Here is a 24344-nt window from a genome sequence, read left to right as displayed (position 1 = left end):
TAAAGCAAGTTTCTGCTGAGTGAATAAGAGTTTGTTTCTATTTCACTTTTTGCCTGGAATTCCAAGGTCCTAGAGGTAAGGTCAGCTACAAGCCAATGGGCACTGAAAGAAAAATTTGACTTTAATTGCTCTTACGTGGATTCCTTATTTCCTTTCCCTCTGAGGCTTGTTGGCTATAAAACTATCTTACACTGTCATGGGCCAATGTAGAGTTAACCTCTCTAGGCCTAAGGAACCAGTTTATAAATCTGAAAAAAAAAATCTTGCCATTGGTTAATGTTTACCAAAAAGATATATGTTAAGCACAAAGAAGAAGCAGCTATTCAACATTGGAATTAGAAAACAAATACATGCCACATTAGTCTTTTGCCCACAATAAGCCCTACAAGTTTATTCTGAGAATTTCAAGGTAAGTAAGTCTTAAAGGGTAATTGAGGGAAATATTTCTAGCCTTCTCTGTGTCCCCAGAATCAAACTTTGGAGACATATAATTCCTACCAAGTAAGGAGTCCAAGTGAAATGACTGACTGTTAAAGCACAGAAGAACCTATAACCTTAATATAATTAAAAGACTAGAATAAGTTCATGTATAGGGTAAAGTAGAAAAGATGGAAGATATGGAGAATGTTCTTAGACAGTTTGAGATCCTGGAGGTTTAAGGCAACCTGCTGAGATGCCACCCATGGCTAAATGGAGTTGACATTATGCTTGAAGGGGCTGAGGAATTATGGGGACAGATATTAGCATGGCTATCATTCTGACATTGAAGTAACTGAATATAAAAGGGGCCTCTTATGGAGAGGAAGAAACTAACCCAAATGAAAATCAATGAAGCATGTATATCCAGATCATGGGATGTATTTATAGGAGAAAAGAAATTGATAACTAATAGTAAATGTCAAAATGGTAATGTTAATATAACCTTTGTACCCTATTTAGCTCTTTCTAACTCTGTGAAGTGGAGAGTAGGAAAAGGAAATACCCTCTGAAAGTAGAGAAAATTCTAGTCACATTATGTCAACTTTTCTAATTGAAAGAATAGTCACACTGGCTATGCCATTTTATCTGGTAATGAGTAAAACCTAGTATATCTGAAAGAAACCAACAATCACAAGTTCTTTGATACCATATTGGACTCCTTTTATGAGTCCTTACAAAAAGAGTGTAATAGAATCTTTTTAATGAAATAAATATTCTGAAGTGCAGTACTATTCTGAAGATTCCATCAGGAGTCCACTGAGTTTACAGAATAGAGTTGGAATATTTTAGGTGTTAATTGACTGTACAGGGCATCCCAGAGATGTGTTCTATACCTATGGCTGCTTTGAAGTTTAGTTTTGACCTTATCAAAAATAGCTGGGACATTTCTAGATTTGTTTGTGGTATCATCACTCTCAGTGACTGGCAAAAAACTAGAGGAAGAAAAAAATGCCCAAAGTGCAATTGGATTCAGTCTTTTCTTGTGCTACAGCCTGACTGAGGTTCTACCATAAAGAAACTTTAGGAGTGCCATTGGAATTTTCAAGAAGGGTCTGTGTTATAAGAAACAAGTGTAATAAATTGTTCACATGCAGCAAATGTTCCATAATGACCTAACATCAATAATAAGTTCTTATTTCACAAAGTGGACATCTATTTTACATAGCTTGTCGTGAAAGAGATCATTTATCTACCAGAAACCAGTATGAAAAATTCACAATTCTTTTACATCAGTACTGTTGTTACTCTTTGTTTGTTGAGTTATGCTAGTCAAAATAACTCAACATTAGCCTCAACATTAAAGATACCTGCCTCTTTACAGTCTATGAAGAATCCTTTAATACTTTAATTTTTTTTAAAGTAGACCAATTTTCACATTTGTAGTGCTCCTTTCTGAGCCTATATGCATGTGTCTATACATGTGTCTCCATGCAAAGAATTTAATTGTCTTTTTATTACCATCTAAAGGTTAGTATATAGATATTTTGGCCTCAAGTTGTATCAGACCTCAAGGTGGTACTTACTGTTTCATTTGAAATGTTTCTCCCTCAAAATTGTTTTAATTTTGAGAAAATAATATAATAAGAGGCTGCTTTAGGCCTTTGATACTCTTCAGTTAGCTGAATGGTATTATTTCTGAAGGAATAATAATCAGCTGTATTTTTCTAGTAAAATGCAAATCTAGACTATAGGGGTTGGCCATAGTTCAGAATTAATTGAATATTTTCCTCTTTTTTATCTTTTTTTCAAGTATCTGGGATTTTTTTTCCTTGTGGCTTAAAGTCAATTCAACATGGCTTTAATAATAACAGAATTTTATTGACTTACACAGTGGGAACTTTTAGGATCAGGATAGGCTCCATGCATGGCTAGATCCAGGGATTAAAAACTTGTCATGTAGATGGCATCTCTTTCCATCTCTTATCTCTGCTTTCCTATACTGGCTCTATTTTTAGATTGACCTTTCTCTAGGGACATTATTCTTACAGCTAGCAATTCCAGTGTATATTAGTTTTTTATTACTGTGTATCAAATTAACAAAAGCTTACTGGTTTTGAAGGCCTATTTATTAGCTCACAGTTATGTAGGTCATAAATCTGGGTGGATTCAGTTGGATTCTCTGCTCAAGTTCTAATAAAACTGAAATGAAGCATTGGCTACAATAGGTTCTTATCTGGAGATTCTGAAGAAGTTTCCATGTCCAAGTTCATTCAGGTTGTTGCTTGAATTTACTTTTTCAGGGTTGTAGGATTATGGTCCCTGCTTCCATGCTAATCATCAGCTGAGGGCAGCTTTCAGATTTTAGAGGTTACCTGCATTCCTTCTCACATGACTGCCTTCATCACTGAGCCACCAACAGCAACAGCACACCAAATCCTTCTGTGCTTCAAATTTCTCTGATGTTGTCTTTTGCCGCCAGCTGGAAGAAACTACCTGCCTTAAAGGGCTCACCTGATTGGGTGATAATCTCTATATCTTTGGTCAACTGAGTTAAGATTTAATTAAATCTGCAAAATCCCTCATAGCAGCACCCAGATTAGTATTTGAATAATGAGGGTACATGAATCTTGGGCCATTCACAGAGTAAAAGGGTAGAAAGTCCTAACTTCAGTTTCATTTATGTAGGTTGGGGCATGGAGCTTCTGGCTGAACCAGTCACTATGACCTTGAGGTTTGGAATTAACTGATTGGCTAGATGTAGACTATATTTCCCACTTTAGATCTGGGAGTGCTGTCATCAGAAGGTGTATAAATGGATGCTGGAATGCATAATACTCGTCTCTGAAACATGGTATCCAATGTAATTTTCCTGTGTGCTGGACTACTTAAGGATGTCATTTGGAAATTTTTTGGTATGGTTTTCTGAGTTGAGATAAAGTGACCTTCCTTCCTTACCAAGGTTTCTTCCTCAGCTGGCACAGTGTCCTATTATCATTTAATTTCAGACAATTTCTTGTCAGTTGTCAATGAGGACATCCTGTAGCCAACATGTTCTTAGTTGCAGTTACATGAACGACACAGCAAAGAAACTCAGAACAGTTTCCAGGCTGGTTTAATCTGTCCTGCCATTCAGAGGCAACTATCCAGCCTGGCTTTTTGTTTCTGGGAGAATCAGATCTAAGGTCCTCATTCTCAGGAGAATCCTTAGATGCTGGCAGAAAAGGCAGAAGCTATGCCAACAATTGCCTATATTCTTCCTCATCTGAGAATTAGAAAAACTACAGAGGTGTTAAGCTGAGCAGAGGAGGTGTGGTAACCCCTACCATAGCTGATCGACCTGTGTTTGCCATTTGTCTACTGGCCTTCCCCATCTGCCACACTCCACTAGAGTTTTGTCCCATTGGCTCCTGCTCTTTCTTCTGCTATACTCTCATGATTCTTCTCCTTGTTGCTCATTCTTTTGTTTAATTCTCTTCATACTACTAGTTTTTTGCTCTCTCATGGAAAACTAGAGCAGGCTGTGTCTACTGCAGTGACTCTCAGGTGTGCTGTAGTTTTTACTGCTTCATAGAAAAAAAGAAAGAAAGAAAAAAAAAAAAAACCAAGAACAATGCAGTGAGTTTTTCCATAAAGCTGGATGCTTTTATTTAGAGAGTGGTCTAAAATTTCCATTTTCTGATGAAATGATGGGAAGGGTTTATTTGTTTATTTGTTTTCCCACATGCTCTTACTTGGCAGGATATAAAGCTGACAGCTATATATATATATATATATATATATATATATATATATATATATTCCCTTGACCCCTAATAGCTTTAAAAAATATTTCTGCTTGTTCTAAGACTGAAATTTTGCCTTAAAGCTAAGACTTTTTGAATATTTTCTCTAAGGAGTAATTCTTTCTTTTAACAGTGTTTATTTAGAAGCAACTATGTACCCAGCTCTGGATCTGGTACTAGGATGGTGTGTGGGGCTGCAGTAGAAGAATGAAATTTGTAATCTCCACTTTCCAGGGAGATAGAAATACACATCAACTTAATATCCTATAGTCTGGCCTTGCTAGTATTGGTATATTTTGATTTTTTAAGATATTATTGGCTTTCTTAGGGCTATAAAAATCAGATTTTAAAACAGGTAGATGATTTTTTTTGGTTTTCTAAAAAAAATTCATATTTGAGGAAATAACTAATACTTTCCAGTGTGATCTGACACCTTTAAGGCATAGATAGGTAGTGTATTTCATCTGACATGTGATTTTATGATTTTTGGTGGAATAGTTATTGATCTCTAATATTCATTGAATTTTAGAAATTGAAGTGGTTAAGGTAGTGGCATCAGGAAAAACAAGGGGCCTAAAGCCCAGCATAGTTGTATGGTTTGCCCAGGGACACAGAATAAGCCAGTGGTAGATTTATGATTAAAAGCTCCTATGGGGCCAGTACTGTGCCATGTTTTACTGAGTTTAGTTTTTCTTCTTTTTTTAAATTGAACTATAATAGACATACAGCATTATAGTAGTTTCAGATGTACAATGTAATTATTTGGCACTTGTACACCCTAAAAAATGTTCATCAGAAGCGATGTAGTCTGTTACCATAAAAAGTTACAAAAAATTTTTTCTTGTGATGACAATTTTCAGGATACATCTCCCAGCAACCTTCAAATATGCACTACAGTACAGTTGGCTACAGTCACTATGCTGCACACTGCATCTCCATAACCCATTAATTTCACAACTGGGAGTCTGTACCTTCTGATCCCCTTCAGCCATTTTGCTCACCCCTAAATCCCTCAACAGAGTGGCCACCACCACTCTGTTCTCCCTATAAATGAGTTTTGTTTTCTTTGTAGATTTCACATGTAAGTGAGATCATATGGTATTTATCTGACTTATTTCACTTAGAATAATACTTTCAAGGGCCATCTATGTTGTTGCAATTTCATTTTCATTCATTCATTCATTTTTGTTTTAATTCCAGTGTAGTCAACAGACAGTGTAGTATTAGTTTCAGTTGTATAAAACAGTGATTCAACAATTTCATGTATTACCCAGAACTCATCAAGATAAGTGTATTCTTGATGGATATGTAGGCTCTTTCGATAATTTTACTATTGTTGAGAGTGCTGCTGTAAACATTAGGGTACATGTGCCCCTATGTATCATCACTCCTATATCCCTTGGGTAAATTCCTAGCAGTGAATGGGTAAAGAAGTGGTTTATATATACAATGGAATACTACTTGGCAATGAGAAAGAATGAAATCCTGCCATTTGCAGCAACGTGGATGGGACTGGAGGGTTCACTTATGCTAAGTGAAATAAATCACTGAGAGAAAGACAGATATATCATATGTTTTCATTCATATGTGGATCTTGAGAAACTTAACAGAAAACCATGGGGGAATGGAAGGGAGAATAAAAAGTTACAGAGAGGGAGGGAGGCAAATACAGAGAACAAACTGAGGGTTGATGCGGGGTGGGGGAAAGGGGAAAGTGGGTGATGAGCATTGAGGACGGCACTTGTTGGGATGAGCACTGGGTGTTGTATGGAAGCCAATTTGACAATTAAATAGATTAATATTAAATAGATGATAGATAGATAGATGTGTTCTTAATTCTCAAGATTTTATTCTTTTTTATGTCTGAGTAGTATTCCATATTTGGTCTATACACATAACCATATCTCCTTTATCCTTTCATTTGTTGATAGAAACTTAGATTGTTTTCACACTTCAGCTATAAATTAATCCTGCAATGAATATAGGAGGTGCACATATCTTTTTGAATTGTGTTTTCATTATCTTTGAGTGAATACCTGGAAGTGGAATTTCTGGATCATATGGTATTTCTGTCTTTAATTTTTTGAGGAACCTGCTTATCATTTCCATAGTGAATTCACATTCTCACCAACAGTGCATGATGGTTCCCTTTTCTCCACATCCTCACCAAATGTTAGCTCTTGTCTTTTTGATAACAGGTATTCTAATGGGGTGAGGTGATATCTTATTGTGGTTTTGATTTGCATTTCCCTGATGTTCACCATGTTTTCATATGTCTGTTAGCCATCAGTATGTCTTATCTGGAAAAAAAAAGTCTATTCAGATCTTCTGCTCATTTTTCAATTAGATTTTTTTTGTAATTGAGTTTTATAAGTTCTTTATATATTTTAGATATTAACCCCTTATCAGATTTTATTTGCAAAGATTTTCTCCCATTCAGTAAGTTGCCTTTTTATGTTCACCAGAGATACTGGCATATAGTTTTCTCTTTTTGTAGTGTCTTTTTCTGGCTTTGATATCAAGGTAATGCTGGCTTTGTTGGTTTCCTCTGCTCTGCAGAAGTGTTTCAGTTAGATATAATCTACTTGTTTATTTTTGCTTTCATTGCAGTGCAGGAGGGCTCCTCTTTCTCTGTATCATTGTCAACACTTATTTCTTGTGACACTAGCCATACTAATTGTGGTTTTGATTTGCATTTCTCTGATGATTAGTGATGTCAATCATCTTTTCATGTGTCTGTTGGTCATCTGTATGTCTTCAGAAAAATGTCTATTAAGATCCTTTACTTATTTTTAATTGGATTATTTGGTTTTTTTGGTGTTGAGTTGTGTAAGTTTGTTATATATTTTGGATATATATATTAGATATATCATTTGCAAATATCTTCTCCCCATTCACTAGGTTGCCTTTTTGTTCTGTTGATTGTTTTATTTGCTGTGCAAAATCTTTTTATTTTGGTATAGTCACAATACTTTGTTTTTGTGTTTTTCCCTATCATGAGAAGACATATCCATAATATGTTGCTAAGGCTGATGTCTAATAAATTACTGTTGCTTTTTGGAAGTTTTTTGATTACTGATTTAATTTCATTACTAGTAATCTATTCAGATTTTCTGTAGGTATTGTATGGTTTCAGGTCTCACAAAGAACTTTTAATCCATTTTCAGTTTATTTTTGTGTATGGTATATGAAAGCGTCAATTTTCATTCTTTTGCATGTAGCTGCCCAATTTTTTCCAATACCATTTATTGAAAAGACTGTCTTTCCCCCATTATATATTTAATCCTTTGTTTTAAAATAATCGACAATATAGGTGTGGGGTTTTTTTTTTGGTTTTTTGTTTTATTTTGTTTTGTTTTGCTCTCTATCCTGTTCCTTTCATCTATGTGTCTATTTTTGTGCTAGTACCATACCATTTTGATTACTATAGCATTGAGTATACCTTGATATTTTGTATTGTGATACCTCCAGCCATGTTCTTTCTCAAGATTGCATTCATTATTTGATGTCTTTTATGGTTACATACAAATTTTAGGATAATTTTTTTTCCAGTTCTGTGAAAAATGCCATTGGAATTTTGATAGGGATTTGCAATGAACCTGTAGATTGCTTTGGGTAGTATGGGCATTTTAATGATATTATTTCTTCCAATTCATGAGCTTGGTATATCTTTTCATTTGTTTGTGCCATCTTCAGATTCTCTCATCAGTGTCTTATAAGTTTTCTGGGTATAGATTTTTCACTTCCTTGGTTCAATTTATTTCTAGGTACTTTATTCTTTATTGTGCAGTTGTGATGGAATTGTTTTCTTTATTTTCCTTTTTGCTACTTTGTTATCAGTGTATGGAAATGCAACAGATATCTGTATATTAATCTTGTATCCTACAATTTTGCTGAATTAATTTATCAGTTCTGAAAGTTTTTTGGTGGAGTATTCTGTATATATGCAGTATTATGTCATCTGTAAATAGTGATAATTTTCCTTACTGATTTAGATGCTTTTTATTTCTTTTCCTTGTCTAATTGCTGTGGCTAGAAATTTAAGTATGTTGTTGAATAAAACTGATAGGTAACTATGGACATTCTTGTCTTTTTCCTAATCTTAGAGGCAAAGCTTTCAGTTTTTCACCACTGAGTATGATGTTAGCTGTGATTTCTAAAAATAGGGCCTTTATTGTATTGAGGTATTTTCTTCTAAATTCACTTTGTGGAGTTTTTATCATGAATGGATATTGTATTTTGTCAAATGCTTTTTCTGTATCTATTAAGGTGATCATATGGTTTTTATTCTTTATCTTGTTAATGTGATTTATCACACTGATAGATTTCCAAATACCAAAGTACGTTTATAATCCTTTGTATTGCTGCAGCATCAGTTGTTATTTTTGCTTCATTTCTGATTTTATGTATTTGAGTCCTATTGCTCCTTCTCTCAATGGGTCTGGCTAATAGTTTATGAATTTTGCTTATCTTTTCAAAAACCAGTTCTTGGTATAATTGATCTTTTCTATTTTTTTGCCACTATTTCATTTATTTTGGCAGTAATCTTTATTATTTCCTTCTACCTGCTTTTAGCTTTGTTTTCATTTTTCTAGTTCTTTTAGGTATAAGGTTAGTTCATTTTTTTGAGATTTTTTTTTTTGTTTTTTTGAGGTAGGTTATATTCCTATAGTCTTCCTCTTAGAACTGCTTTTGCTGTGTTCCAAAGATTTTGAACTATTGTTTTCATTTTTATTTTTCTTCATATAGATTTTGATTTCCTATTTGATTTCTTGGTTGATCCATTAGTTGTTTAGTAGCATGTTGTTTAGCCTCCATGTATTGTGGTTTTTCCACATTTTTTCTTGAAATGGATTTCCAATTGTATACCATTATGAATGGAATGATGCATGACATGATTTCAGTCTTCTTAAATTTACTGAGACTTTTTGGTTTGTGGCCTAACATGTTATCTATCATGGAGAATATTCCATGTGCACTTGAAAGCAATGTGTATTCTCCGACTTTTTGGTGGAATGTTTTGCATATATCTGTTAGGTTCATCTGGTGTAATATGTTGTTCAAAGTCACTGTTTACTTGTTTTATCCGCTGATGTAAGTGGAATGTTAAAGTTCCCTATTATCATTGTATTCCTGTCTATTTCTTCCTTTCTGTCTGTTAATATTTGCTTTATGTATTTAGGTGCTTCTATATTGGGTGCATATATATTTATATCCTCTTGTTTGATTAATCATTTTATCATTATGCAGTGCCCTTCTTTGTCTCTTGCTATAGTCTTTGTTTTAACACTTATTTTGTCTATAGAAGTATTGCTACTTGACATTTGTTTTTGCTTCATTTGCATGATATATTTTTTCCAACCTTTCACTTTCAGTCTTCATGTGTCTTCAGGTCTAAAGTGAGTCTCTTGTAGGAAGCATATAGATGGATATTTATTTATTTATTTATTTATTTATTTATTTTATTATTTTTATCTATACAGTCACCCTATGTCTTTTGATTGGAGCATTTAGTCCATTCACATTTAAAGTAATTATTGGTAGGTATATACTTATTGCCATCTTGTTCATTATTTTCCAGTTCTTTTTTGCTCTCTCCCCTTGTGGTTTGTTGGCTTCTTTTACTGTTATGTTTGGATTCCTTATTTCTTTTGTGTATCTGTTATAGGTTTTTGATTTGTGGTTACCACTGGGTTTTTATACATCTTATGTGTACAGCATATATATTAATTTGATGGTTGCATAAGTTCGAATGCTTTTTAAAAGCACTAAATTTTTACTCTTCCCTCTGCCTTTTTATGTATATGATATAATATTTTACATATCTTTATTTTTTGTATTCTTGAACTATTTTTTGTAGATATTATTGTTTTACTACTTTTATGTTTTAACCTCCATACTGGCTTTGTAAATGACTAATCTACTACCTTTACTATATGCTTGCTTCTACTCGTAAATTTTTTTTCCTTTTATAGTTTTCCTCTAGTGATGGCCTTTTTCTTTCCCCTTAAAGAATTTCCTTTAATATTTCTTGTAATGATAATTTAGTGGTAATGCACTTCAATCTTTGTCTGGGAAACTCTTTATATCTCCTTCTATTGGGAATGATAATCTTGCTGGGTACAGCATTCTTAGTTTTAGGTACTTTCCTTTCAGCACTTTGAATATATCATGCTGCTCCCTTCTGGCTTACAGTTTCTCCTCAAAAATCAGTTGATAGCCTTATGGGGTTTCCCTTGTATATAAATGTCTCCTTTGTCTTTCTGCTCTTAAAATTCTCTACTAATGCTTTTAGCCATTTTAATTATCATGTGTCATGGTGGGACCTCTTTGGGCTCATCTTGATATGGGCTGTCTGTACTTCCTGGACCTGTTGTCTGTTTCATTTTCCAGATTAGGGAAAATTTTACCTACTATTTCTTCAAATAAGTCTTCTGTCTGCCTTTTCTGGGATTCCCATTATGCTAAATGCTCAATGATATCACTGATGTTATTTCTTTTTGCTACTCAGTTTGATTGCTTTCCATTATCCTGTATTCTAGATCACTGGTTCATTCTTCTGCAACCTCTAATCTGCTGTTGATTCCCTTTGGTATATATTTTATTTTAGTTACTGAATTCTTCAGTTCTGACTGGTTCTTTTTTATGTTCTCTCTCTTTGTTGAAGGTCTCACTGAGTTCACCCACTCTTACTCAAGTGTAGTGAGTATCTTTATGACCATTACTTGGAATTCTTTACCAGGCATATTGCTTATCTCCATTTCATTTACCTCATTTACTGTGATTTTGTCTTGTTCGTTGACTTGGGACATATTCCTCTGTCTCTTCATTTTGTCTAACTCTCTGTGTTTCTATGCTTTGGGTAGGTCAGCTATGTCTCCTGGTCTTGAAAGTTGTGGCTTTATACAGAAGAGGTCTTTTGACCTGTCGTGAAATCCCCCCGGTAGCCAGAACTAGGCCCTACATGAGCTGTATGTCCCCTCCTGTTGTGTCTGAGCCCTGATTACCTTCAGCCCATCTGGCTGCAATTACCCACTTTACTTGCTGTGGATACACTGGGCAGGATTTGGTTTTCACACTGTTGAGAAGCCTGTATGAGGCTACTGCAGTCTTGTTGGTGGATAGGGCCAGCAGTCATCTCAGCTGTCTACAATTAGCTTCTCTGCCACAGTTGTGGGTACAAGGAAGGGCAGCACTTGTTCCCTGCTGGGCCAAGTGAGAGGTTCTCATTAAGAGATTGGGCTGCTGCAAATGTGGGCATACTAGTGTGTGAGGTTATCTCCTTCATTCCCTAGGGCAGGAGGAAGTTTGGAGTGATGGTGGTCCCCTCTGCCAGGGCTACCTGCAGGGTTCAGTGGAGCAGAAGCTGCTTAGGAGGGATGCCTGCTGAGGCAGGAAGGTTGTGTTGGGTGTGTCCACAGGGGAATTCTGGAGTTGGGTATGCTTTGCTAGAAAGGTAGCTAGAGAATGTTAGAACTGGCTCCTGCAAGCATCTGGCTATCTAGGCTGGGGAACTGTAAAATAAGTAGTGCCCACCAACACTTATATTCCCTAACAAACTTTCTGAAGTTCCCTGCCCCTCCATCACATGTGCTAAGATTTGTCAATAAATCTCCTTCACATATACCCCAGGTGCTCTTCAAACTGATACTTCTGTACTGTATCTTGGGCTTGAATTATTCATTGCTCTGGCTCTTATGCCGTTTCTTCCCACTCCTGACTCTCCTAGAGGTAAGCCTACTAATTTTTAAAACTATAAAAGTTAAGGCCCACTGTTTTTCAAAGCCAGATGTTATGGGGACTTGTCTTCCCAGTGTGGGTCCCCTGTGCCAGGGCACTTGGTGTGGAGTCTGCTCCTCACACTTCTCCATACTTGTTATGTCTCTCTTATTTGTGGTTAGTCTCACCAGGGGTTTCCAACCATGTCTCTGCCCTCCTACCCTTTTCAATGTGAATTTCTCTCTATACTTAACTGTGGAATGTCTGTTCTGCCAGTCTTAGGGTCATTTTAAGAGTTAGTTTCATAGGTGCAGCTTTTATCTCAGTGGGTCTGTGGGATGAGGTAACTTTAGAATCTTCCTACTTCACCATCTTCATCACAGCTCTTAATTTTATTAATATTTTCTATTGATTTTTTCATCCCTGTTTATTTATGATCTGATTTTTATTATTTCTTTCCTCCTACTAATGTAAGGCTTTGTTCTTTTTTTTTCTAGTTGCTCTAGGTGTAAGATTAGATAGTTTATTTGAGTCCCCAAATTTGTTGTTATTTCTTGAGATGGGCCTGTATCACTATAAACGTCCCTCTTAGACCTACTTTTGATGCGTCCCATATTTTTGAGCATTGTGTTTTCATTTTCATATGTCTCAAGATGTTTTTGCTTTCCTCTTTGATTTTTTTCATTGACCCCATTGGCTGTCTTGTAACATATTGTTTAGTCTTTACAAGTTTGTGCTTTTCCAGTTTTCTTCTTGTAGTTGATTTCTAGTTTCATAGTGCTGTGGTCAGAAAAGTTGGTTAATGTGATTTCAGCCTTCTTAAACTTATTGAGACTTATTTTGGGGCTAACGTTATCTGTCTTTGAGAATGTTCCATGTACATCCAAGAAGACAACATATTCTCTTGTTTTTGGAGAAATGCTTTGTATATATCTGTTATGCCCATTCAGTCTAATGTGTTGTTCAGTGTCAATGTTTCCTTATTGATTTCCTGTCTGGATGATTTATCCATTAATGTAAGTGGGTTGTTAAAGTTCCCTACTATTATTGTATTACTGTCAATTTTTCCCATTGCATTTGTTAATATTTGTCATATATATTTAGGTACTCCTATGTTGGGTGTATAAATATGTACAATATTGTATCTTTTATTATTAATCTCTTTATCATTATGTAATCTTCTTCTCTGTCTCTTGTTGCAAACTTTGTTTTAAAGTCTATTTTGTCTAACATAAATATTGTCACCCTAGCTTTTTGTTTGTTTGTTTACATTCGCATGGAACATATTTCTATCCGTTCACGTTCAGTCTATTTGGATCTTTAGATCTAAAGTGAGTGGCTTGTAGGCAGCATATAGATGGGTATTGTTTTTGTTTTTTTTTCCCCCTTCCATCTTCCATTCAGCTATCCTATGTCTTTTGATTGGAACATTTAGCCAATTTACATATAAATGAGTTATTGTTAAGAATATATTTATTGCCATTTTGCTAATTGTTTTCTGCTTGTTTTTGTAGCTCTTCTTTGTTCTTTTCTCTTTATTTGCTAGTGATTTGATGACTTTCTTTAGTGTTATGTTTGGATTCCTTTCTGTTTATTTTTTATGTATGTAGTATAGGTTTTTGGTTTGTGGTTACCATGAGTTTCATATATAACCACTTACGTATATAGCAGTCTATTTTAGTTGGTGGTTGTTTAGGTTCAAATGCATTCTGATAGGGCTACATTTTTATTTCTCCCCCAACACATTGTATGTTTTTGATGTCATATTTTACATATTTTTATTTAGTGTATCCTTTATATAATTATTGTAGATTTAATTGATTTTACTGCTTTTGTCTTGTAACCCTCATACTAGTTTATAAGTGGTTGATCCACTTGCCTTTACCATTTCTGTATGTTTTCCTTTACCATTCAGATTTTCTCCTTCAAATATTTTCTTATTTCTAGTTATGACCTTTTCTTTTCTGCTTAAGGAAGTCCCTTTAATATTTCTTATAAAGACAGTTCAGTGGTGATGAACTCCTTTTTGCTCTTTATTTTCCCTTCAATTCTGAATGATAACCATGTCACATAGAGTGTCCTTGGTTGTAAGTTTTTGGGTTTTTTTTTTTTTCAGCACTTTGAATATATTGTGCCATTCCCTTTTGGCCTGAAAACCTTCTGATGAAAAATCAGCTGAAAACCTTTTTGGGGAATGGATTCCCTTATATTTAACAACTTGCTTTGTCTTGCTGCTTTTAAGATTCTCATTATTTTTAAATTTTGGCATTTTAATTTTAATGCGTTTTGGTGTGGATTTCTTTGGGTTCACATTTTTTGGAACTCTCTGTGCTTCTTGTACCTTGATGTCTGTTACTTTCCCCAGGCTAGGGAAATTTTCAGCGGTTATTTTTTCAGGTAAGTTTTCTGCCTCTCTCTCTCTCTGTCTCTCTCTGTCTCTCTTTTCATTCTGTAATCCCCGTAATGATAACTTTAGTACCCTTGGTGTTGTCCCAGAGGTCCCTTAAGCTATCCTCATTTCTTTAAAATCTTTTTTCTTTCTGTGCTCTTCAGTTTGAGTGATTGCTACTACCCTGTCTATCACATCACTAATCAGTTTTCTTTATCCTCTAATCTGCTGTTTATTCCCTTCAGTGTGTTTTTCATTCCTCTTATATTCTTCAGGTCTGTGACTTCTGTTTGGTACTTGCTTATATTCTTTATCTCTTTAGAGGTTGAAGTTCTCACTGGGTTCATCCATTCTTCTCCCAAGTTTGGTGAGCATCTTTGTGATCATTACTTTGAATCTTTATAATGTAGCTTACTTATCTACATTTTATTGGTTTTTTTCCTGAGGTTTTAGTTAGTTCTTTTATTTGGAACATGGTTCTCTGTTTTTCTATTTTGACTGACTCTCTGTGTCTGTTTCTATGTATTAGGGGAAACAGCTATCTCTCCGAATCTTGAAGGAGTGGCCTCATGTAGGAGATGAACCTTATCTTTCAAACTTGCCCTAGTCCTTGGTTGTCTCTAGAACTTTTGTGATTGTCTAAGCAGCCTCATTTATTCTTGGTAGGTCCCACTTTTTGAGAGTGTGCCAAGGCATGTAAGTGTCCCAAAGGGAGAAATCTCAGTCAACACCTAGTTTCAGGTGATTGGAAGCCAGATCCTCAGGCAGCAACTTTTAAAGTTTGCAAATATATATACTCATGAAGGACTGCAATTATAGTTTCCAGACAGGTCATCTGGAGGTGTCCCCTGAATGATGGTTGCAAAAATCAGAGCTTCAGATGAGTGCATTCTTTTCTGGGAGGTACCAGCTTGTGTGGTAGTGAGGTCAAAGGAGAACACAATGATGGTGTTCCCACTTAGGTTCCTTGAGAACACTTCCATAGCCCCTAGATGTTTGGCAAACCTGAAGTCTATCCCTCATGCTGAAGGTCCAGAATAAGTAAATATGCCTTTTTAGCAGAAAGACTGGGGGTGTCTTTCAGTCTGGGGTGGTAGTAGTCTGCCAAGAAACATTTCCAATTGTCATAGTCCTATGGAACTCAGGAATATAATCCTACTTATCCAGAAGAGTGAAATTATCAAGGAGTGTTCCCTATATGGACTGTGCATGCCCACTGGCCTTAGTAAGGCAATGGGAGAACATGGGGCTGGAGTGTGCTGGCAGGCCACACCAGGACAGTGGGAGACTGCAGGGCAAGGGTTCATCTGCCAACTTTGGCAAAGCAGTGGGAAAATTCAGGGCTGGGGCACACATGCTTGCACTATCAAGTTAGAGGAAGAGTACAAAAGTGGCACCTGCCAGTGCCTCTTTCCCCACAGAGTCCTAATAGACTCCTGCACCTTCAGCAGATGGTTTAAGATTAGCCTTAAATACAGAGAACAATCTGAGGGTTGGTGGGGGTGTGGGGGAGAGGGGAAAATGGGTGATGAGCATTGAGGAGGGCATTTACTGGGATGAGCACTGAATGATGTATGTAAGCGATGAATCACGGGAATCTACCCCCAAAACCAAAAGCACACTTTACACACTGTATGTTAGCCAATTTGACAATAGGTTATATTTTAAAAAAAGATTAGCAAATGAATCTTCTTTACATGTAGTTTAGGCACTTTTCAAACTGCTGCTTCTGCTCTAGTCCTCAGGGTTAGTTAGTCTGCATATAAGGCCTCAAGTATCTCAGTTCTGTGCAGTCCCCTGGGTTTTATGGACATGAGTCCCACTGTTTTTCAACGTCAGATGTTTTGGGGGTTTGTATATCCACTGTAGGCTCCAGGGATGGGATGCCTGATGTAGGGCATGAAACCCTCCTCTCACTTCTCAGGGGGCTTTGTATTTGTGAGATTCCTCCTGATTGTGGATCACCATGCTGGGGGTGGGGGTTTTTGGCAAGATTGTGTGTCTGCTTCTCCTATCCTTCTCAATGTAGCCCTTTTATTCTTTGTTGCAGAATAGCTGTTCAGCTAGTTTTCAAGGTTTTTTTTCAGAGAAGATCATTACATATGTAGCCATATAAATTTGGTACATCCACAGATGTAGGGGAGTTCCAGATTTTCTTGCATTTTCATTGTAGATCATCCTATCTTACTGAGTTTATTTTTTAAACAGAATATTTTTCAGAGCTAAAAGAAATTAGAACAGAAATACCAGTAAGAATTAATGTATGGGTTACAACACAGACTACACTTGTGGACTTCAGCCCTTGGATTATAACTGATGTTTTGGAAAGTATGAATTTTTTGTGGGGGGGGAGGTAGCTATTCACTTTCATACTTGTCCTTTTAATAGGACCTTAATAGCTCCAAAGACAAAGTATTGAAATCCACACTATAAATTGAAAATGAGACACATTGTAGTTTTAGAAAATCAATGTCTTATCATCTAGAAAAGTTCAGAGTCCTGAATTAAAATATGAGTTCATAAAACTGTATTATTCTCTTCCAAACATCTCATTTTCATATTTATTCACTAAGGTGAACATAACAAGGACACCACAACAGAGATGAAATGAAGTACAGGACTCCCCCTTCCCAGGTTGAAATCATCCATCTAAAAGGAAATTTGGTTTGGGTTATTGTGTGTTGTGGTGATGTTGTCCTTGTTTAAAAAGAAATCCTGGTAACATCAGACTATGACCTAGATCCTCCTGTCAACAAAGGGCCCCTAGAAGTGAATAGTTTGTTCCCTTGCATTGAATTTCTCCATAGGGGATTGTGGGGGTGATAGCTGATCATCTGGAGCAGAGGGAGGCTGAGCTGAGTTGTGTCATCCTTCATTTAGACCTGGCTGAAAAACGTGCTGGGATATAAGCAACACAGGCCCCAAAGAAATTAGCCAAAAGCCCAGTCTTTCTTGGGGCAGGGTCAATTTGGCATTTTCTTATAGACATTACTATTGGGGGAAGTCCCACTTCTTTGGCAGGAACATTCAGAGATCCGCAACAACAATTCAGGAGGCAACATTGCCTTGCTTCTGAGCACTTCATACTTTATGTGTCTTGGTATGTGTGTGGAGGTGGGGGCGGGGGGGCGGCAGAGCGGCAGCCATCAAGGGGAGTCCAGGGCAGGAGAATAATGAGGGTATCAGAGGGCAAGGAGTCATGGAAAAGCTATTGTCCCAGGGACAGGGACTCAGGCAAGTAAGACAGCATTTAGAGTGAGCCAAATCCTGAGGGAATAGGAACTATATCTTTAAAGTATAGATCTTGGACCTCCTGTATCTAAATGACCCTGTCCTGGACCACAGAATCTGAATCTCTGGGGTAGTCCCTGAGTGAATGCACATCTTCAGTAAATTCCCTAGTGATTTGTAATGATTTTAAATTTTCTGGACCAGGGCAACAGGGCAGCTTGAAATTGGTACTCAGAAGGGCCTAAAGAGTCCAGGAAATCAAAATTAATATGCAATGGCAGTGTTTTTATTGGTTGTCTCCTGTGATACTCATTGTGCTAGGTATGGTAGTGAAAAATGGAAGCATATTGCCAGCCCATTTGGAGCTAGAAAGAGCCAATAAACAAGTAAGGAAATGAATGAATTTACATATTATATCAAGTATTAGAAAGAAAATAAATGAGATGCTAACAGAGAAATTGAGGGGCTCTACTTAGGTAAGGTAATCAAAACTGGCTCAAGAAATTTATAGAAATTTGACTGTGAAGCAACTATAGCTAAATCAGGCCTAGGGAGGTGGGGTCAGGAAGCAAATGCAAAGAGGGGATATTATGTGTGTGCCTATGTGTGTATGTGTGTGTGTTAGGGAGGTGGGTAATTGAGGAAATATGCATAGAAAACATTAAAATCATGGAAGAATAGTGGTAAGTAGAACTGAGGATGTTCAGAGACCCAGTTGTATCCCCAACTTTTAGCAAATTTCCAGTTCGATCTTCACATCACTATAGAGAATCTGTATACAGTTCTTGAATAAAGGGATGTGAGAGGACAACTAAATCTCTTCACAGAAATTAAAAGTAAGCTGTCCCTACTCTGCCACTGGTGAATTGCAGACAAAGGCACCTTAAAATAGTATTTAACTATCCAGCCTGTGTGGGTGTTCTCCATTCCAACCAAACTAAAGAGAGATTTGGTAATTGCATAGGAGAGAAAAGTGAGTATAGTATTTTCTAAAACAAGTAGCATGTTTTCCATTATGTAAAAGAGAGAAATTAGCTTTTAGAAAGCCACACCTAGGTTTCACTGACTTGTCTTTGTTTTTTTTCATACCCAGATGCAAGAGGTGGAAAAGAGAGGTAGTCATTTTTCTTTAGAGGATCCATCAGCCTTTGTTCAATTTTCCTGCAGATCCTAGAGACCCATTCATGCAGACTTGGAATATAAACATGGAAAAGTGCTAGCAGCCCACCCCTGAGGGATGGGCTGGGGGCAGCTTCACAGAGGGTGGGGGTCCTAGTTAGAGAAGGGTTCCATTGAGGTAGCACAAAGACACCGGGGATTTACTGCCCTTAATTTTTCTGTAGAGCAAAAGCATGTTCCTACATTAAAGATCACAAAGTCAAGGATAATCAGAGTGAAATAGGTGTTTACTCTTTCCTTGGGCTTATGGTTTCTTTCCTCCATCACCCTATGACAGTAGAAACTGACATTATTGTTTGATTTGTTTCCTTGTTTTATGGCTGTCTCCCCAGTAGAGAGGAAGCCTCATTAGGAAGGGTCTGATATCAGTCTCACCAGAGCCTAGTGCATCTCTCTGTGCATTTAAAGCTGCTAGAGCTTAGGAGCTGCATGTGTGCTGTGACATTTATGTAGAAGTATGACCCTTGTTTGTGCAGTTTGAGTTGTCCATGGGCCTTCTCAAGGGTGGCTCTGTGGGACTCAGCCCTGATGGCTGGCCAGATGTCTTCTGTTGCCCACTGGAAGGACATGTGACAGTGGCATAGATTGTTCACAGGTAAAGTCCCCACTCTCATCCCTGTCCTGGGTTTCCTAGTCATCAGGACAGGTATTCCTTTATGGACCTGTTCCACACATGGTGTCCAAGTTCCCACTTTCTGTTCTTATATTGGGGAGCAGCAGGTCATCTTCAGGTAAAGGGTCAGTTTGGGGGTGGGGAAGGGATATAGTTGATGACAGCTGGTCTGCATAGTTTCTTCCATTCTGCTTTCTTATTCTCAGTTATAGCAGCTTATTTTTTCCCCTTCTACTTGTCCATTGAGACCCTCATCTTCTCTCTCCTGTCTCATTTGTCACTTGTTTTCTTCTCCATTCCTTTAATCTTACACTTATCTGGTTTCTCAGAAAGGAATAAATCAGCCAAGCAGATGGATCTCCTTTGGCAAACTTAATCAAGCAAGTTTTGATTTTGCTTCAGTATGAGTACAAGGGAGGAAGTGGGAGAGGAAGATGGATGACAACCCAGTTACCACTTCTAGCCACAATTGGGTCTCAGCATCATATCTCACTCCCTGTGGGAGTTCAGTAGCCTTTGAATGTGAATGTGAGCTGATAGTCCTTTGCATTGAAATTCTTTGCTATTTACACTTTATTCAGTTCCAGAAACATTGTCTAAGCACCTACTTTGTGACATTCTGTGCACCATCCTCAGTATATGCATGTTTGCTTTCCTTTCATTTAAAGTTGGAAAGGAGGGCACCTGGGTGGCTCAGTCTTGGTTAAGTATCCGACTTGGGCTCAGGTCATGATTTCACAGTTCATGGGTTCGAGCCCCATGTTGGGCTCTGTGCTGACAGCTCACAGCCTGAAGCCTGCTTCAGATTCTGTGTTTCCCTCTCTCTCTGTCTCTCCCCATTCACATGCACTCTCTCCAAAATAAATAAACATTAAAAAAAAATAAAAAATAAAGCTGGAAAGGAACTTAGAAGTCATCCAGTCTCAGGACCTTTATAGGCAGATGCAGACAGTCGGGCCCTGGGAGATGAAGTTATGAGTCAAGGCCTTAGAATTGGTATAGAGTTTGGCCTTGCACATGACAAGAGCTCTACCCAGCAGCCTCTGGGGTGTAGAGATAATTCATAATAAACCCAGTGTTCAGTCCTTGAGTGTTTACTATATGCTGGTGCTGTGCAAAGTGCATTTCATGTGTTCTTCCATTTAATTCTTACAACAGCTGTCATTGTTAGTGTTATTATTGCCTTTTTTTTACAGATGAAGAAACCAAGGTTTAGAATAGCCCAGATGCTTGCCCAAAGTCAGATGAATAGGATGTAGCAGAGCTGACATGTCCTCCTCTGCTTTGTAGAATATACAAGAAAACATGGAATCTGCAAGAAGCTGCTGGTTCTACATCCTCCCTCTAAATGGAGGGGAGGAATTTCTTTCTTTCTTTCTTTCTTTCTTTCTTTCTTTCTTTCTTTCTTTCTCTTACCTTTATTTCTTTCTTCTTTCTTTCTCTTCACTTTTACTTTTTAAATTATAGTAATATATATATATAACATTTACTACTTTAACCATTTTCAAACATACAGTTCATTGGTATTAAGTACACTCACATTGTTGTGAAACTATCACCACCATCCATCTCCAGAACTTTATTCATCTTTCCTATCTGAGATTTTGTACCCATTAAACCTAACCTCCTTTCCCTCACCACCAACCCCTGGCAACCACCATTTTCTATTTCTATTAATTTTATTACCCTAGATATTGTCCTTTTATGAATGTCTTATTTCACTTAGCAAAATGTCATCAGGCTTCATGTTTGTTGTAACATGTGTCAGAATTTTCTTCCTTTTCAAGGCTAAATAATACTCCATTGTATGTATATCACATTTTATCAATTCATCTGTCAATGGACGCTTGGGTTGGTTCTACCTTGTATTAGTCTGCCAATACTCTGTTAAAGTTGCCATTAAAAAAAAAGACTGGGTGGCTGAAACAACAAACGTTTATTTTCTCACAGTTCTGGAGGCTGAATGTCAAGGTGCTGGCAGAGTTGGGTTTCTCCTGAAGACTTTCTCCTTGGCTGGCAAATAGCCACCTTCTCACGTGGCCTTTCCTCTGTGTGTGCATCCCTGGTGTCTCTTTCTCTCTGTAATTATAATTATACCAATCATATTGAATTTGGACTACACCCTTATACCTCATTTTACCCTTAAAATCTCCAAATACAGTTACATTGGGGTTAGGTCTTCAACATATAAATTTGGGGGAGACACAATTCATCCCATAATATACCTCTTGTCTATTGTAAATATTGCTATGAATATAGGTATACAAATATCTGTTTGAGTCCCTGCTCTCAATCCTTTTAGGGTATATACACAGTCGCAGAATTGCTGGATCATATGGTAGTCCTTTTTTAATTTTTTGAGGAAATGTTATTCTGTTTTTCTATAGCAGCTGTACCACTTTACCTTCTCATGGTGTCATTTCTTAATCTTCAGAATAGTTTTGCTCTTTTTTAAAGGTTGTGCTCATTTCCAAGGTCCTTCAGTAGGAAGCTTGCCTGGAATTATTCTTTTTGCTTCCCAGATGGTTGGAATTCTTTTCAGAAACTTGGTGTCCTTATTCCTCTATACCTCCTGTCAGTAACCTCAGGCTCTGACTTCCACACTCAGCTTCTGGGAGAGCATCCCAGAAAGGAGGAGAGAGCAGTAAAAAAGTGATCTGGTCTCAGGTAGATGTCTCATCTGAACTGTGTGGTCTCAATCAGCAACCCCTGAGCACAAAGGAGGTTTGTACCTTCATCTCTGAGCACAGCACAGGAGGTATCTGGAGCCCACTTAGCAGTGAACAACTTTGAAAACACTGCTTTGGGCTCATATTTGCTCACATAAACAGCATGGATGAGGGTATGGGTGTGGGAGTGGGTATTGTATAAGGGGAGGAGTTCAGTGTGAGGAGATGTTGGGGGTAGGTGCTTATGTGAGGTAAGGTATAAGGGTGTATATGGGGGTAGGTGTGTGTGTGTACTGAATAGATGTGAGAGTGGGAGTTGAGTATGAGGGTGTATGTAGGGTGTAAGGTAGGGTGCTTCCGTGTGCATGTGTGTGTGTGTGTGTGTGTGTGTGTGTGTGTGTAGTAGGGGATATAAGGGATGAGTGTGAAGGTAGGAACGAGAGTTTATATGTGGTTATTTGTGGGTTACATTGTATGTGCAAAGTAGTGCGAAGGTAGGGGGTTGGACATGAGGGTGTGGAGAACAGGAGGTGAAGGTATATATGAGGTAGGGTGTGAGAGTATGTGTGGGATAGGAATGGGGGTATGTGTATGGAGTAGGGTGTGATGGTTGGGTATGAAGGTGTATGGGGAGTAGACTGTCAATAGAGTGTGTGTGTGTGTGTATGGGAGAGTCATAGTAGGCACAGGATCACTGGCTCCACTGCAGGTAGCCACCCCTGCCAGGAGCTCTGTGGGTGGAGGAGCTGCTGAGGCCTGCAGAGCTTTCCTGTTGCAGGGGAGTGGCTCCTGGCCAAGGCCTCAGGCGTGACTCACTTTCACCTGGTCAGGGGAATTAATTTGCTGGGTATCTGCATCATGGCAGGATACATGCATCAGTCTGTATGACTCTATTCTTATTAAGAACCATGAGAGAAATTTAAAATGGGAAATGAAGGGGGTGGGGTAGGGTTGTTCTGGGAGCTCAGAAATTGCTTCTCCCTCAGTGGCTGGGTCACACTCAGTGACCAGGGCCCTCTGCCTTGCTTCTTCCACTCTGCTCCTGATAAAGGCAGTGATAGCCATTCCATGTGAGAGGAACAACTTCAGAAGACACACACACACACACACACACACACGCATGCATACACCCCCCCCCACACACACACACACATACAGATGTAGATCAGGGAGCCCAGAAGCAGCTCCCAGATGCTAGGCAGTCTCTGCAGCAGTAACTCTTTATGCACTGCAGTCTGCTGCAGTGTTCGGAGGTTAAGGGATGCTGGCTTTTATGAATGGTAGCCTGGGAGGGGCCTAATATCACTTGCTCCTGATGTCAGCACAATGAATGAAACACTTGCAAAGCGTAAAGCCTCAAGCACCCGGGAAGCAGATACCGTCTCAGATTGGTTCTCTTGGTGCAGCGTCTCTTGCTGACGAAATCACCAGTCCCGTGTGTGACATATAAAGCCAAATACGTTAGGATTGAAATGAGGCAGAAACTGAGGTTGCATGTGGAATAATGTGTACCTGATTCTGGTAAAATCAGCTCTGCCTGAAGCAGCTGTGGTTGAGATCCTCCTCCTGCCAGGCGCTGGAGGAAGGTGTTCTGCAGGAACTGCGGACTTACTGTTGTGTATTAGGCAGTTACTTAGCTAGCCTGATGTTCTGCTTTTGCTGGCAGAATTCCTTGCTCAAGCTCCAAGCCCTAGAAACTGATCTGTGCTCTGCATTTTTGACAAACCAGGAAGAAGCTGCTCAGGTGCATGGACTCAAGGACCCAGACCCAGTGTCGACCCAGAGTGTGCTTGCAGAAGGCGCAGATGTTGCAGGTAAGAGGCTGAGGTGGGGGAATGTCCTCACATGTACCATCAGGATAGTTCAGGCTCTTGCTGCTTTCTCCTAAACCTGGCCTCTTGTGGGAAACCATGCCTGGTGCAACAGAAAAGCTGAAGAGGTGCAGTGGGGGAGCTGAGACGGTGCAGGAAGAATTAAGGTGTGTTCTGATACAGAGATTCTCTCCAGCTGGGGGCCAAGCATCAGACTATGCATAAATAGGTGTCAGGTGAAAAACATCCACCACTACTCCTGGTCCTAATGAATGCCCGATTGGCCTCCTGTGACAAACAAGTAGTGTGCTCATTTTCTATCACTGCATGTAGATAATCTGTACTGTCGATTGTCATGGTATTTTTGAGGTATTCAGTGATGGGATAGTTTTAACATTACTACTTCCTTTCTTCTATTACCTGCTTGTAAGATGATTCATCAACATAGGAAAGTGGAGGTGAGTGGTGTAGCTCATTCTGATCCTATATTGTCTTTTTTTGTCTCAATTTTTTTTTAGCATTAACGTCTGT

The 24344-nt window shown here is 38.1% G+C and overlaps 1 protein-coding gene across 3 annotated transcripts in view; it reads left to right on the top strand.

Annotated features, from left to right (window-relative positions):
* The window catches only part of FAM13C (family with sequence similarity 13 member C), a 171481-nt gene that overhangs the window by 89793 nt on the left and 57344 nt on the right, over positions 1-24344 (top strand). For all 3 annotated transcript variants that reach the window (XM_007095805.3, XM_007095804.3, XM_007095803.3), the window contains one exon: positions 23732-23816. In XM_007095805.3, the coding sequence (XP_007095867.1) occupies positions 23732-23816 (85 nt within the window). The remainder of the gene's footprint in view (positions 1-23731; positions 23817-24344) is intronic.

Source organism: Panthera tigris, chromosome D2 (genome assembly GCF_018350195.1).
Source record: "Panthera tigris isolate Pti1 chromosome D2, P.tigris_Pti1_mat1.1, whole genome shotgun sequence".
Classification (NCBI taxonomy): Eukaryota; Metazoa; Chordata; class Mammalia; order Carnivora; family Felidae; genus Panthera; species Panthera tigris.
The sequence above is the reverse complement of the archived record's forward strand: the minus strand, read 5'-3'. Positions and strand labels throughout refer to the sequence as shown.